This window comes from Marmota flaviventris, chromosome 7 (genome assembly GCF_047511675.1).
Source record: "Marmota flaviventris isolate mMarFla1 chromosome 7, mMarFla1.hap1, whole genome shotgun sequence".
Lineage (NCBI taxonomy): Eukaryota > Metazoa > Chordata > Mammalia > Rodentia > Sciuridae > Marmota > Marmota flaviventris.
Window position 1 is genome coordinate 60196760 of NC_092504.1, and position 15065 is coordinate 60211824.

At 33.9% G+C, this 15065-nt stretch overlaps 1 protein-coding gene and 1 pseudogene across 2 annotated transcripts in view; one reads left to right on the top strand and one right to left on the bottom strand.

Annotated features, from left to right (window-relative positions):
• Positions 1–10288, top strand: part of Uso1 (USO1 vesicle transport factor) — a 75013-nt gene extending 64725 nt beyond the window's left edge. For both annotated transcript variants that reach the window (XM_027939840.3, XM_027939841.3), the window contains 7 exons: positions 1830–1968; positions 3098–3261; positions 3966–4043; positions 5404–5502; positions 7053–7160; positions 8277–8492; positions 9010–10288. In XM_027939840.3, coding sequence (XP_027795641.1) covers positions 1830–1968; positions 3098–3261; positions 3966–4043; positions 5404–5502; positions 7053–7160; positions 8277–8492; positions 9010–9099 — 894 coding nt within the window. In that variant the 3' untranslated portion in view covers positions 9100–10288. The remainder of the gene's footprint in view (positions 1–1829; positions 1969–3097; positions 3262–3965; positions 4044–5403; positions 5503–7052; positions 7161–8276; positions 8493–9009) is intronic.
• Positions 10289–14194: 3906 nt separating this feature from the next.
• LOC114096336 (profilin-2 pseudogene) lies at positions 14195–14855 on the bottom strand (annotated as a pseudogene).
• Positions 14856–15065: the final 210 nt, after the last annotated feature.

Here is a 15065-nt window from a genome sequence, read left to right on the forward strand (position 1 = left end):
AAAGTATTTCAGTATTATCTCAAAAATAAGATTATTTAAATTGTTAAGTTTCAGTATCATCAAAAATGCACGTATGACAGTACATGTAGGGCAAGTTCATCTCCTTCCCTGCATGTTATTTTCTTCCCCACCACCTATGTTGAGATTGAAATTTGAAGAAAGAATGAAAATATTGTGGTATCTTTAGCATTCAGTCTCAGCTTTTCAATTTATAAGCAAATCAATAAACTAGAATCATCTTGATCAAAATTTGAATCATCAGCTACCCATGGTTATTAGGATTTTTCATCTATGTCTTGGTAGAAATGTGGAGTCATGTGGTGAGGTTGTAGTTCAGTGGTAGAGGGCTTGCCTAGCATGTGTGCGAAACTGGATTTGATTCTCAGCACCACATATGAATAAATAAATAAAATAAAGGTCTCTCAACAACTAAAAAAAATTAAAAAAAGAAATGTGGAGTCATTTCTAGGCAATAAATTTAATATTTTTGGAGTGATAAATAAATAAATACTTGGAATGGGATATGTAGCCTTTTTGGGACCAAAAAGTACAATTGATTTGGAAGAAGAAAAGAGTGATTTGACCCATTTACTATCATGACTCATCTTTAAAAATGTTAATTTTATATATTCTCACCACTTAAACTAAGATTTATTTTGATGATATTTATCATTTTGAAAAATGGAAAGCAACATCAGTATAAAAAACACTCAACATAATTTATATTGCATCTACTTGATCAGATATTAAGTGAGCACTAAAAATCATGATTGGACCTGGTGCTGTGGCACACACCTACAATCCCTGTGGCTCAGGAGGCCGAGGCAGGAGGATTAAAAGTTCAAAGCAGCCTCAGCAATTTAGTGAGGTGCTAGGTAACTCAGTGAGATCCTGTCTCTAAATAAAATATAAAAAGGGACAGGGTTGTGGCTCAGTGTTTAAGCACCCCAGGGTTCAATCTTCCACTCGCCCGCAAAAAGAAATCATGATTGGGAAAGTATTAGCAGTGTGATCAGATAGTACATTTAAATATTAAATGTTACAGCCAGGCATCATGGCACACATCTGTAATCCCAGCAGTTCAGGAGGTTGAAGCAGGAAGATCACAAGTTCAAGGCTAGCGACAGTAGCTTAGCAAGACCATGTCTTAAAATAAAAACTAAAAGGGGCTGAGGTTGTATTTCAGTAGTAAAGTACCCCTGGGTTTAATCCCCAGTGCAAAAAAAAAAAAAAGAAGAAGAAGAAGAAAATAAAAAATAAATAAATGAATGTTAATAAAATTACATATGGACTGATTCTGACAAGTTTAAAAAAATGGATTGGAAGAAAATAAATACATCCAATTCCAACTATAGTTGTATTAGTGTGGTAAGAGTTGGAAGCTTTTTTAATCTTCTAACTGTTTTGTTCTATGATTATCTTTTAGTATTAAAAAATAATATTGATGTGTATATATATATATATATATATATATATATATATATATATATATCTTCATATACTAAGTTTCTTAAATATTTAGGTACAAAGTTTCTTAAATGTTTTGATGGACCTTAAAGTGGAGTTTATTTGCCATGATTTTCCCCCATAATTGCAGTGAGATTATAAACTGGGCTATATATTTATTAATTGGACTCTGCTTGAAATCTTATAGTTCTGCTGCATGTTAATTGGCTTTGGCTAATTTATTAATGTATTACTGTTTAATTACTGAATGATTTTGGAAGTATTTGGAATACTTTATCATACCGACCCCAAATGACCTCTGTATTTTAAATTGTTCATCTACTTAAGGCTACAAATTCTGTTGGAATTGTTTTGTTTTACAGGATCTACAACTTGAGGAATTAAAGCAGCAGATTTCTACATTAAAATGTCAAAATGAACAGCTCCAAACAGCAGTCACACAGCAAGCATCTCAGATTCAGCAGCAGAAGGATCAGTATAATCTTCTTAAAGTACAGCTAGGTAAGTATAACTACACATCAGCATCATTGTGTCCAGGTCATTATCTCCTCAAGAGCTTGACAAATCAAACAGATTTTTTCTCTAGATTAGTCTTTCTTTAACCTTAATCATTATGACAAAAAATGTGAATCAGATTTTAAAGCAAAATGTTTTGGTAACTAAGTGTAGTTAAGACTAGATCTTTAAAATTTGAAGTCTAGGCCCCTTGATACCTATTTGATTATCTGACCCATTGGCTGTCAACCACAATTGCATGTTAGAATCTTGAGATACTTTTAAAAACATACAAATGCTGAAACCCCACTGGAGTTTCTGATTTGATTAGTCTAGGTTTGGATCTGGGCATCAATAATTATTCTAGGCTCCCTTGGTGATTTTAATATATAGCCAGTTGAGAATAACTAATCTAATTTTTCAACTTCCTCATCTGCAAAATGTAAATAGTAAAATTTGTGTCATCTGAGAATTAAATGAAATTTTATGTATGTGTTTGTGCGCTTGTATGTATGTTTGTATGTATGTAGTTCTAGTTCAGTCTCTAGCAAATAGTCAGAGTCATCTGTTTGTAAATAATATTATCCTATAATACTTGTAATTGGAATGCTGATTACTTAGAAATATGAAGTTTGTTTTATGTATATGAGGGTGACTAAATATTTCAGGAAAAAAATTTCTTCCTGTATTTTTGACAATGTGTCAGGTATTGTAGCCCATATATAAAGTTATTCCTATGGGAAGAATTTTTAAAGGGACTTTATTTTACATTCATTGGCAGAATTGAAATTGAAACTACTCTAATTCTTTTTTTTTATTATTATTATTTATTCTAATTTGTTATTTACGACAGCAGAATGTATTAGAAACTAATTCTTAATCATAGATCACCAAATCATACAATTTAGGCAAAACTATGTATTTTTCCTGCTAGAAACCCTGGAAATATCATTAGTTCTCTATTTTTATCAATAAAAAATGAGATGCAAAGATGAGATGTGATTGCAAAATTACTGCCAAATTGAGATAAAGAAGTTATAGTTAAATCTCATATTAATCTATTTTCAGTCTTCTGGTTCAAAAATGAAAAACTTTCATTTTATGCTAGCTTTTTAAATTGTATGCCGTTTAATAGGAAAAGACAATCAGCATCAAGGTCCTTACAATAATGGGGCTCAGATGAATGGTATTCAGCCAGAAGAAATTAGTAGATTACGAGAAGAGATAGAAGAGTTAAAAAGTAATCGAGAACTTTTACAAACCCAACTTGCTGAAAAAGACTCTTTGATTGAAAATTTGGTAAGTAAAAATATAAATAAATAAGAAGTTGAGAATAATTCTCATTCTCTTGATTATTCATTTTGTTATGTTTGTAGAGTACTGGCCTATACATGGTAAGTGGGCACTCAGCCACTGAGCTACATCCTGAGCACTGTTTATTTTGCTGGAACCCTTATGCCAAAGTATCATACATTAAAATTTTAGAATATGAACTTTGAAGTTAGACTGTCTAAGCTTCAGTGCTTCCTAAGTAATTGAATTTAAGCAGCGAAGTAAACCTCTTTAAACTTGTTTTCTAATTTATAAATTGTTGGAGGTAATGTCTGTCTCATTGTTGTGAAATTTAAATGAGATAACTCTTTTATTTATTTTTTTAATATAGTTTTTAGTTGTAGATAGACCCAATATCTTTATTTTTATTTATTTATTTTTATGTGGTGCTGAGGATCGAACCCATGGCCTCATGCATACAAGGCACGCACTCTACCACTGAGCTACAACCCCAGCCCAAAATAACTCTTTTAATACATAAACTTATTAGCTATGAAGAAGTCATAATATGGGTTGAAATTTTATCTTGCATAAAAAAATTAACATTGACGTGAAAGTTTTGGGTAAGCATTTGTAAGGTAGAGCTTATGTGTATACAGTTCTGCTTTTGTTTTTTTTCCTTTCTCATTAAATTGTTTTTATTTCATAGTTCATTTCTGTTTTCCTTGTAGAAATCTTCCCAAACTGCTTCTGATATGAATGAACAGTCTTCAACTAAAGATTCTGAACAAATTGCAGAATTAAAACAGGTAATTTTCCTGTCCAGAAAGTTGGAACTGGAAAAGAGTAAACTAGCATATATCTCAGATGACTCCAGCTGAAAAACAAAATAACTTTTTTCATGGTAATAACTAAATAATGTAGTAATTGGAAGAAAAACTTAGAAAATTATCAGGCTCATTAGTATATCACCACTAAACAGATTTTGTTTGGGGGTTTTTGTTTTGAAGTTACCTTTTCTCTCATTTCTTCATTCCATCATTTCCCTCTTATTATTAAAAGGAATTTTCTTTAAAAAATTCAAACAATACTAATATTACAACCCAGGACTGACTTCCTCCTCTGTCAGCTGACCTTAGTGCACTGGTCTGAGAGAGGAGTAACTGTCCATAGATTGTGACTTATTTTTATAATGTCTGCGTACTTCAGAGTAGATTCTAAAATCAGGTCTTTTTTATTTTTCAAATCACCTTCACGAAGGATTTTCAGATCTCCAGTATGTCCATAATGTTTTGCTTGTGTGGGGAAGATTAATAATGCTATTTGGGTTTTAGAAAGTCTGCCTATTATAGAACTATCTCAAAATGTAAAGAAATTAAGTATACATATTACATATTAAGGTTACATATTACATATAACTTTATATTACATATAAGGTTACATATTAACCTTAATTTGTAAATCCCAAGTAAAAACTTTATTATTTAATTATGTGACCCAGTAAAACTTTGATGTGATATTTTCACAGAAGAAAATTATCTTTTAGTTTTGTATTTTTTCCAATTTTCTTTTATAAACTTTAGATTGTTAAAAATACACATTTTTTAAAATGATGGTTTTGTTAACTAGTAACATAGGACTTTTGTTAATTGTAATATATATCATTAAATACTGTGTAAAAAGAAAACAAAAATGATCTGTAATGTTACTATCCATATAACTCATTTTGAGGACTAAAAAACCAGGAGAATTAAAGAAAAACCACATATACACCTAACAGAAATTTTAAAGAAAACAAGAATTTTTTATATGCCTGCATTCTGCTGCCTACTCAATGGTGACAAAACATTATAAATGTCCCAGGTGGGGGACATTTCCTTATAACTCCTGGTTAAAAAACCACCATTTTAATTGCTTTTCTTTTATTGTATTTTTGTGGGATAAGGAAGGAAAGGATAAGAACATTGGGAAGTTCATTATTATAAGCTTTCAGTTAACACATTTTCACCATAGTATTATTTCATCTGTGTTTGAACAGTGAACCTCCAGTTTGAGAGGGTAGGGTCAAGAAAGGAAAACATTTTTTTTAGATTTATTTCTGTAAACATACATTTCCTTGATGAAATTAATACTGCTTAATGGTATGATTCAACTTCTTTTGTCTCTTAGGAACTGGCAACTTTAAAGTCTCAATTAAACTCACAATCTGTAGAGATCACCAGACTACACACAGAAAAGCATGAGCTGTTACAGAAAATGGAAGCATTTGTACGTGAATTTTTTTTTCTTTTCCTCTGAAAGGTAGTAAACACAGGGTGATATATTATTTCTCAGCCTCAATGAAAAAGAAGCAGATTCATCAGATTGCACCTTTTCTTTAGATCACTCATTAGCCAGAGTTCTAGTAACATAGGCTTCCTGACCAGAGAGGCAGTCATTTTGTAGACAAGATTCTCCAAGTTTTTAGTGAATGGTTTATTTTGCTAGTATTACATCCTATCTCTGCCTGCTCCAGTCAAAATGGCAGCTTTTCTACAGGTATAAAATGATCAGAAACCTTGTTGGCTTCGCCTGCAGTTCATAGGACTTCAAGCCATTAGATAAGAGGGTCCTCCACAGATGTTTTTTGGATAACTTCATCTCTCTTTCTGGCATTTGCTGAGCTGGTTGATTGGTTCCATTAATCACACATGTAATCCCTAAAAGTTCTCCAAACCTTTGATGTTTCCAAAATATGCCTTCTTATGTTTTGCAATATAGATAGGCAGAATTTTCCAAATCTTCAAGTTCCGGCTCTTTTTTGTCTAGCCATTCCTTTGTCAATTTGTCTCTCATTTACATTTTACTCTTGGCAGCAAGTTGAAATGAGGCTTTATCTCAGCTAAATATCCAAGTTTCTAACCTTAAAGTTCAATATTTTTACAAAACACTAGGACACAATTCAGCACAAGTTCTTTTCCACTTTATAACAAGAACTGCCTTTTCTCTGATTCACAGTGACATGTTTCTCATTTTCACATGTTTCTCATTTTCATCTGAGACCTCACCAGAAGTACCTTTAATGTTCATATTTCTTTCAACATTCTCTTCAGGATAGCACATGTGTATCTCTGAAGACCATAAAAGCTTTCTTTATAGCTTTTCTTTCTGAGCCCTCACCAGAATCCTTTTATGTCCATATTTATACCAACAGTCACTTTGAGGTAATTCAGGCTTTAACTAATATGCACCACAAAACCCTTTGAGCTTCTTACTCATTATCTAGTTCCAAAGCCATTTCCACGTTTTTAGATATTTGTTGCATTAGCACTTCACTTCCTGGTATTTTATGGGAATAGAATTTAAGACTTCGATTTAATAGCATCTACTATAGTACTTAAGAAAATGCTTGCATTTTGCCAATTAATGTCCTTTGGCTCAATTTATCATCTACCTATTTGTCTTATCTGAAACGACAGCGTAGACTCATGGTACAGGAAGTTTATGAGGGAAAAGCTTTGAAAAAATAATTTCTGTTTATTATATATTGTGTTATAGCTTCATTGGAGCTGCCTCATTAATTACTTTTCTAGGCTGACCTTGAGGAAGCTTATTAGCCCAGCCTTCCTCATACTCTGATAAGATCTAATGCTGCTCCAGATGGGGACGGCTCATCTGTGGAGAGTACTTTGTTGCACAAAAATATATGAAGAGTTATATTTTCTGTAGTTGGAAATAAAATTTCAAAACAACAAGATTAAATTACCACTTTGAGAGTTCATATTGTTTATAACTTCCAAAAAACAGTTTTTTTTTTTTTTTCCAATTTCTACTTTCAGACAAAATCCATTCCTGTACAAGGAGAAAATGAGTCTATAATAGCTTCTAAAACTACTGATGTAGAGGGAAGACTATCAGCATTACTACAAGAAACTAAAGAATTGAAGGTTGGTTTTTGGTAAAACTTATTTATTATGTTTAGTATGATATAAACACTAGAACATTTGATTTTATTTCACTTAATCTCAGATCCTTAGGTTTATGAAGAAAGCTGATGGGATGTAATTTTATCATAACATTACCATTCATATTTTGATGACTTAAGATGTCATAAAGATTTTTTAATGCTGTTTCAAATGATGGTATTGAATACTTGAAATAGGAGTTTATGTACATGTACTACAAAAGTAAAATTCATTGAAAATATTTAAGTTTCTTGTCAATATCAATATCTAATCACAATAACAAAGTAAGGAATACAAACTTGGCTAATACACAAGCCAAATTAAGGCTGAAGAACACAGGAACATTAAATTCTGATACTCTGTTATAGAGACTTCAGAATAAATAAATGCAGAAAGGAATAAGGTGACTGATAAAAGGCATGAAGGGAAAAATACAAAAAGAAAAATAAAGTATAATTATGCTTTTTGGATTGTGATCATATTGTTTTATTTTTAAAGCATGGATTTTATTTTAAACTATTAATTATTCTTTCTCATTTAATTCTATGATGTAAACTTTTTTGGGTACTGGGGATTTAACTAAGGGGCACTCGACCACTGAGCCACATCCCCAGCCCTATTTTGTATTTTATTTAGAAACAGGGTCTCGCTGTTTGAATTCCCCATCCTCCTGCATCAGTCTTCTAAGCCACTGGGATTATAGGCGTGCACCGCACCTGGCAACTTTTTTTTTTTTAAACTTGAGTTTTTGGTTCTAATTCTGATGGTAACCAGACTTCTGCTGTGAAATATTTTGTTTCTTTGTTTATTCCTCTGATTATCTAACATGGTATTGCTTTTTTTATTAGGATTTTTTGAGGAATAGCTAACTACATTTTCAATATTAATCTGTTTTTCACAGTAACCATCTTCAATGGATAGTCTAAAAATTCTCATGTTACTGGATGTATATGTTTTAAGCCTCATGTATCTTCAACTCCCACCCCTAAATGCCTCAGATTGGACAAGCGTAGTGATTTGTCATAGGAAGAAACTATTTGTTAAAAATCTAGCACAGCAAATACTAACTTCAGATTATTGACTTTCACCTTTTTCTAGAATGAAGTTAAAGCTCTGTCTGAGGAAAGAACTGCCATTAAAGAGCAGCTGGATTCATCAAACAGCACTATTGCTATTTTACAAAATGAGAAAGACAAACTACAGTTGGAAGTTACAGATTCTAAAAAAGAACAAGATGATCTCTTGGTGCTGTTGGCCGATCAAGATCAGAAAATATTGTCATTGAAGAATAAACTCAAGGATCTTGGTCATCCAGTAAGATAGAAATGTTTCCAGAAATGATTTGTATTATATTTCTTTGTGAACATTTAAAAAATTTTTAGCACAGCATGGAAAAATTGTTCCTTTATTATAGGTATTGTTATGTGGATTTATGAATAAGTTATTATCTACATTTCTTTCACTATTCAGTGAGAGTTGGATTAAGACACAGATTAAATTTATTTTTCAGCACTTTAGACTATTTTCTTTTGGACCATGACCTAAAAAGTGAATTGATTTGATAACAAGACTCTGAGCACCCAAGTGGACCATCATCTTTGTCATGTTTGGTTCAGATTTGCATGTGGAGATGTAATTTATTAGTAAAGTTAACTGATATATCTCATTTGTGTTAAAAATAACAGGGAACATTGAGCATTAAATCAAGGACATCAGATGGTGTATATTCTACTATAATTACTAAAACAGAATACATGTATACATTTATCATGTATATTATATCTGAGTTTGAACAGATTTCCATAGTATTAAATTTATATTTTCCCTCTAGATTGAAGAAGAGGATGAACTTGAATCTGGAGATCAAGATGATGAGGATGATGAAAATGAAGATGGTATCAAGGACCAGGATCATATCTAACTCTAAAATCTCTAGGAATAATAGACATTATATTGTAATTTTGAAGATGGAATCTTAAGAGTGTTTTGGTTTGCCTCCACAGGAAATAAAGATTTAGAAACCAAGTGGAAAACATTCACTAATAAGACTATTGATGTATTTTTTAATTTTGCCACCCATGTTGAAAACCCTAAAACTCTACAGAACACCCATTTTATTTAAATTCATCTAATCTGTCCCAAAATATAATTTGTGAAGACAAATGCTCGCGCGCACACAAAACCATTTGAAGGCATGTGGTGGCAGTGCTATTGGCCTTATTAGTTCATTGGTTGTTTACTTTTCAGAATTTGTGGCTTTTAAATACTAACACATTTGATTTTTATATATTGGGTTGGAATCATTTCTAAATTCAGCATTTGAACTCTTAGCTAATGATTTCCTTTTATAGAAAGGAAATTTACTTAAAGGCAAGATAGTCTGGGCACATGTTATCAGCCCTTGGTGGCATGTGACTCCCAAGATGAGCAGGAGAGGGCAATTGAGAATGAGTGCTTTGACACCTGATGTGGCTGTATTTTGTACCTCTGAAGAAAGAAGGATACTGACACAGTGATGTGGAGGGAGGTTCTGATAAACTTTTGCAGCAGTGTATTAATACAGTTGGTTTTCTTTTTATTTTAAGCTAAATATGGAAAATAAATTACAAGTTAATAGCTCATACAATTCAATTTAGTATTGTTTGGTTATTATAAATGATACGTTCCTAGTTTTAAAAAGACCCAAACTATGATTTATATAATTTATTGGCATTTTTGCTGAGTAGGTTTAAGTCAGATAATAGATTTTTAAAAAGCAGATGAAGCAATTTGTCAAAATTTAATGTTTTCGTAATAAAAATAGATATTATGTTCACTTAATCCATGGTCATGGTTCCTTATTTTTTAAACTTTGAGAAAACTGTTTTATTCTTTTGTTGTTGTTCTTTTTAGATATACATGACAATAGAGTGTATTTTGACATATTATACCTACATAGAGTATAACTTATCCTAATTAGGATCCCATTCTTGTGGTTATAAATGATGTAGAGTTTCACTGGTCATGTATTCATATATGAACATAAGAAAGTTATGTCTGATTCATTCTGTCTTCCTATTCCCATCGCCTGTTTTATTCTTAATAAAGGGTGAGCTCAATGTAAATGGAAAGACTTGTTACTAGTTGTACATTACTATGACTGAACATTAAAAGCAATCTTATTTCAAACTAACAATTAGGATTCCATAAGATGGGAAGAAACTAGTTGTAGAAACTACAGGAGTGGGGGAAGAAATTTGAGAAGGGTTTGTCTGCTTCTACATTCAGCATTAGAATTCTTAGTAATGATTCTCTTTTAAAGAAATGGATTCAAGGCAAAATAGCTTGGGCTGCTGGGTGCTTTATCATCTGCCTTCTGGGTTTGGGAATAGTTTGAGCAGTTCACTATGGGGCACAAACTTTTGAAAGAGAAGTATTCTTCACCTGTCTCAAAAAAGATGACTGTGTTACAAAGAGCCAGTGAATGCTTCACTGTGCCCCACCACCACCAAAGACCTTCAGAAAGAAACATCTACAAAATCAGTGCTGGTGGTATGTGCAACTTAGCCCTCAGATTGTCCTGGAGTGGAAAGAGGAAGTCTCAGCTGCACAGTTCATCCTGGAACCACAAGGAGCATCTTCTTTACCCCATGGCCCCAGCCATGATTTTTTTGCCTGGATAGAATCCGCTACTGCATCTGCATTGAGGATTTTCTTCCCACAGGCTTCTCAGCCAATAAATGATGAAGCAGAAATGCTAAGCCAGGCATATTCCTCGGGGACAAAGAACTGTCCTGTCATTCTCTGTCCAGCCTCCTGGAACCTCACTTTGCATACAGAGTTTATAGTTTACTCAAAGACTCATGGTGACTTGTGGGTTTCTGGAAGTGTTCTCTACTTTGCACCTGTCACTACAGTACAGAAACCCACAAATTCAGCAGTCTCAGCTTCCCCAAACTAATTCACTAACAACAAATTGCCATGTTTGTGTGGGTTTTCTTTCTTTGCTGTCCAGTCTTAAAGTACCTCTGGTCAGAAAATGGGAAGATGAAAGATTGATTTCATTTGTTTTCACTCTAGGGAATTGCAGTCTTATACTGCCAATCACTATATATATATATATATATATATATATATATAACACTTTAAATGCATTTCGACCAGTTTAATTGTTGTTGGTGGCAATAGAATCAGTCTTTTACCAGCTAATCATCATAGCTGATAGCAGAAGCTCCAAAAATAACCTCCAGTAAGTATTTATAACACTACCATAAAACTATTACAATAACAGTAGTTAACATTTATTGAGATGTTCTATTTAAGGGCCATTAGTCAGTATTTTACATATTTTAAGTCAGTCTTCACAACAACCTTATCAAGTTGGTACTACTATTATCCCCATTCAACTAATAAGAAAATTGAAGTTTACAGAGGTTAAATAATGGTTGCCAGATAAAATGCAGGATGCTCAGTTAAATTTGAAATTAAGATAATTAAAAATTTTAGTATATCTTATGCAATATTTGGGACATACTTACACTAAATATTTCTGTTAAATGAAATTCAAATTTAACTGGCTATCATAGTTTGCTAAATCTGGCAACCCAAAACTACTCACTTCTGTATAAGGACTTGGAACCCAGCAGTCTAACTTCAAAATTCATATTCTTAACCCTAATGCTGTTCTATCACTAGTAATTACTACATGTCATCTAGATTCTTGTTCAAATCAGTCAGGTCTGTAGTTTTGGGGTTTTCTAAATTCAATATTAGAAATGCCACGCTGAGGGCGTTAAAAAAGAATGTTTGGCTGCTCTACCAGAAATTGAGAGACAAGCCTTCAGAACTAGTACATCCTCAATAACTAGTAGAGGAGCTATTCATCATTATAATTGCTGTTGATAATTAATAATATTGTTATATTTAATAAAGCTATTTTTGATACCTTGTCAACTGTGATGAGTAAACTGTTAAATGACCCTATCACCATAAAACTGGTAAAAGTCACTCTTATGTGTGGGTATTGATAATAGTCATTTTAAAATATGCTATTATAGTTATGTAAAAATATAAGTGGAATAATTCAATGCCAGTAAATCATTCCAAAATAAATTGAAATACAAAACCCCAAACTGGTAGCAGCAGGTATATTTTAAAAGTGAGTTTGAGTGAGCTCGGGTTGTGGCTCAGAGTGCGTGCCTAGCATGTGTGAAGCACTGGGTTTGATCCTCAGCATCACATAAAAATAAATAAAATTAAATAAAGGTATTGTGTCCATTTACAACTAAAAAAAATTTTAAGTTTATCAGGAAAAAATTTTTTAAACTCTTTAAAAAAATGAGTATGAGTGAAAAGATAGGGCCTGACAAAGGAGAGTTTCAACAGTGGTGTTTAGCCAAGATACTCCAGAAAGAATTGTTCAGTCAGGATATCAGAATAATAAGTGAACCTATTTTAGCTTTGTGGGTATCAGGACTTTCCACAGAGATGAGTTAATGAAACACCAGTATAAACTATGGCCCTGAAAGCATGCTGAGAAAGTTGCCTGTTAAAGTATTTAAGAAATGTTTTTGTTGTTTTTTTTTAAACCATACAATTTATTTTTATTTTTTTTAGTCATACATGACAGCAGAATGTATTTTGACATATAATACATACATGGAATGTACATACATCAATCATATTGTCTATTCTATTCTTTTTTTTTTTGGTTGGAATAAATTTATTTCATCTGTCTGTAAACAAGGTGTTTAATAGTTATGGCATTTTTTTAAATGCATATTAAGTCAGATGAGTTAGACTGTATCCCAGATGTAACAAAGTGCAGGGAAAGAAATGGACAAATCAGCAACAAGATTTGTTTTAAATCTGTACATTATCCACAAGTCCCAAACAATAGAAGCAAATACTAGAATGTCCCTAAAGTAGTGCCATTCGAAAGAAACCCTTAATAGGTCAGTTAAAATCCATCTCACAATAGCAACAGTTCATTTTAGCAATAGTATGGCACAGAATACATATGAAAAAATTCATCACAAGACAGCCAAGTCCACAATAATGCAACCTCATATAAAAACTCAAGCTGCAAATAAAAATTGGTCCTATGAAGAACAAACTGGACACACTCCAGATGGTTATGTTGGGAGACCTAATGTCCATAATGGCAGCCTTTTACAGTTTTACTAAAACAAGTAGAGCTGGTGTGCAAAGAAAAAGACAGGAACAACAATGTGAGCTATTGCGGTGATGGAATGTCCCTGGGGGTGCGTCAGTGTGGTTACTGTGAGGTCGTGGGAGGAGTGCCTTTTGCTCTTGTTTTGCAGTTGCACTCTGCACATGTCCTGCAGACACTGTGAAGAGATCTGTCTACTCAAGTGCAACCACAATACTAAATGCAAACTATTGCAGCTCTCAACAGCTCGTCAACAAAGGGGATATTAATTGGTTAAATAAACCAGGCACTGCATAAAAGAGGATGGAAGCAAACCAAATCCCTTATGTGCAAAGGGAGGGCAAGAGAAAAGAGGAGTGAAGGAGAGATGCATGCACTTTCTCCTCCCAACCATGCGCTACAAAAGGAAGACTAAGTGAGCCAAGTAAAGCTCAAAGTGCTGAAAAGACATCGATCAAATTAGAGATTGTACAACCGGCACCTTGCTTAATATTAACTTATTTTAGTAATCAATATCCCATTAATTGCTAAGACAAAGTGATGCCCAACTTGGCATGCCCCTCCCCCCAATTTCAAGGTATCATGCAAATCATTATTGTGCTGCAATTATGTTGCCAGTAGGGGTTGGTTACATACAGTGGTTAACAGACAAATGATCATTGGGCAAATAGGAACCATGACATTACAAAGTAGGTAAAGAAAACTAGCTACCATCTATCTAGTCTGGTAGCAGATGACCACAATTGGGGTGGCGATGCAGACAGCTGCTAGGTAGATGGGGAGAGGCTGCTTACACATCAGACCTCCTCAGATAGAAAGCGAGCTCATAGGCTTTCTTGTTAAGTGTGCCTCTGTGGACACCTTCCTTTCCCATGACTATAACCAAGGCTGGAGTACACAGGGAAACAAAACAAAAGTGAACAGCATTACTTAAGGAGGGGCGGGCAGAAAGAAAGACACCTTTCCCCACCAACAGAGGGATACACAGGAGACACAGGTTCATACCCCATCACCCTGCATTGCTAATAAAATTTCCAGAATTAAGACTTAAGCTTACCGCTAGGAAAGTTTAAGAGCAATTTCCCCTAATACTTAACAGTCTGCCTAGCAGCTAGAACCCAGAGTCTCTCAAGTATTTTGCCATTGAGTATGCCTTCTTATTCAATCCGCCTCCATGGACCCCTTCTTTTCCCATTACAAAGACCAAGACTCTACCAGCTCTGCCGACAGCGACGTTGTATGTTGGCTCGCCACCTTGACTCTTTGTCCGGATGTCCATTGTGCAGTCGCCATCGACATATAGACTATCTCTGATCACTGAACACTTCTTTGCACCAAGAGTCAAACCGTTGAGCCTTCCCGGTCTTTTCCTACAATCATATCTATTTCTACTGGCGTGATGCTCTGGAAGACGCCCCGGCCGTGGCCGCCCAGACGTATTTGGCGTCGCAGAAGCCGACAATGGCGGTCTCCTGGCAGCAGCGATCGCACATCAGGTTGTCCACGTAGCTCTGCCACCCGGCCATCTTCAGCCCTTCGCACTGCAGCGGGGACGGCGGCGGCGACCTTGTCTATTCTATTCTGCTGCCCTTCCTATCCTCCCTACTCCTCCCCTCCTCTCCCATCCTTTCTCTCTATCCAATCTAATGTGACACACTTTTTTTTTTCTTTTTCTCATCACAACATCATATATGTATTCTGTATAACAATGAGGTTCTCCTTCCATCTAAGAAATG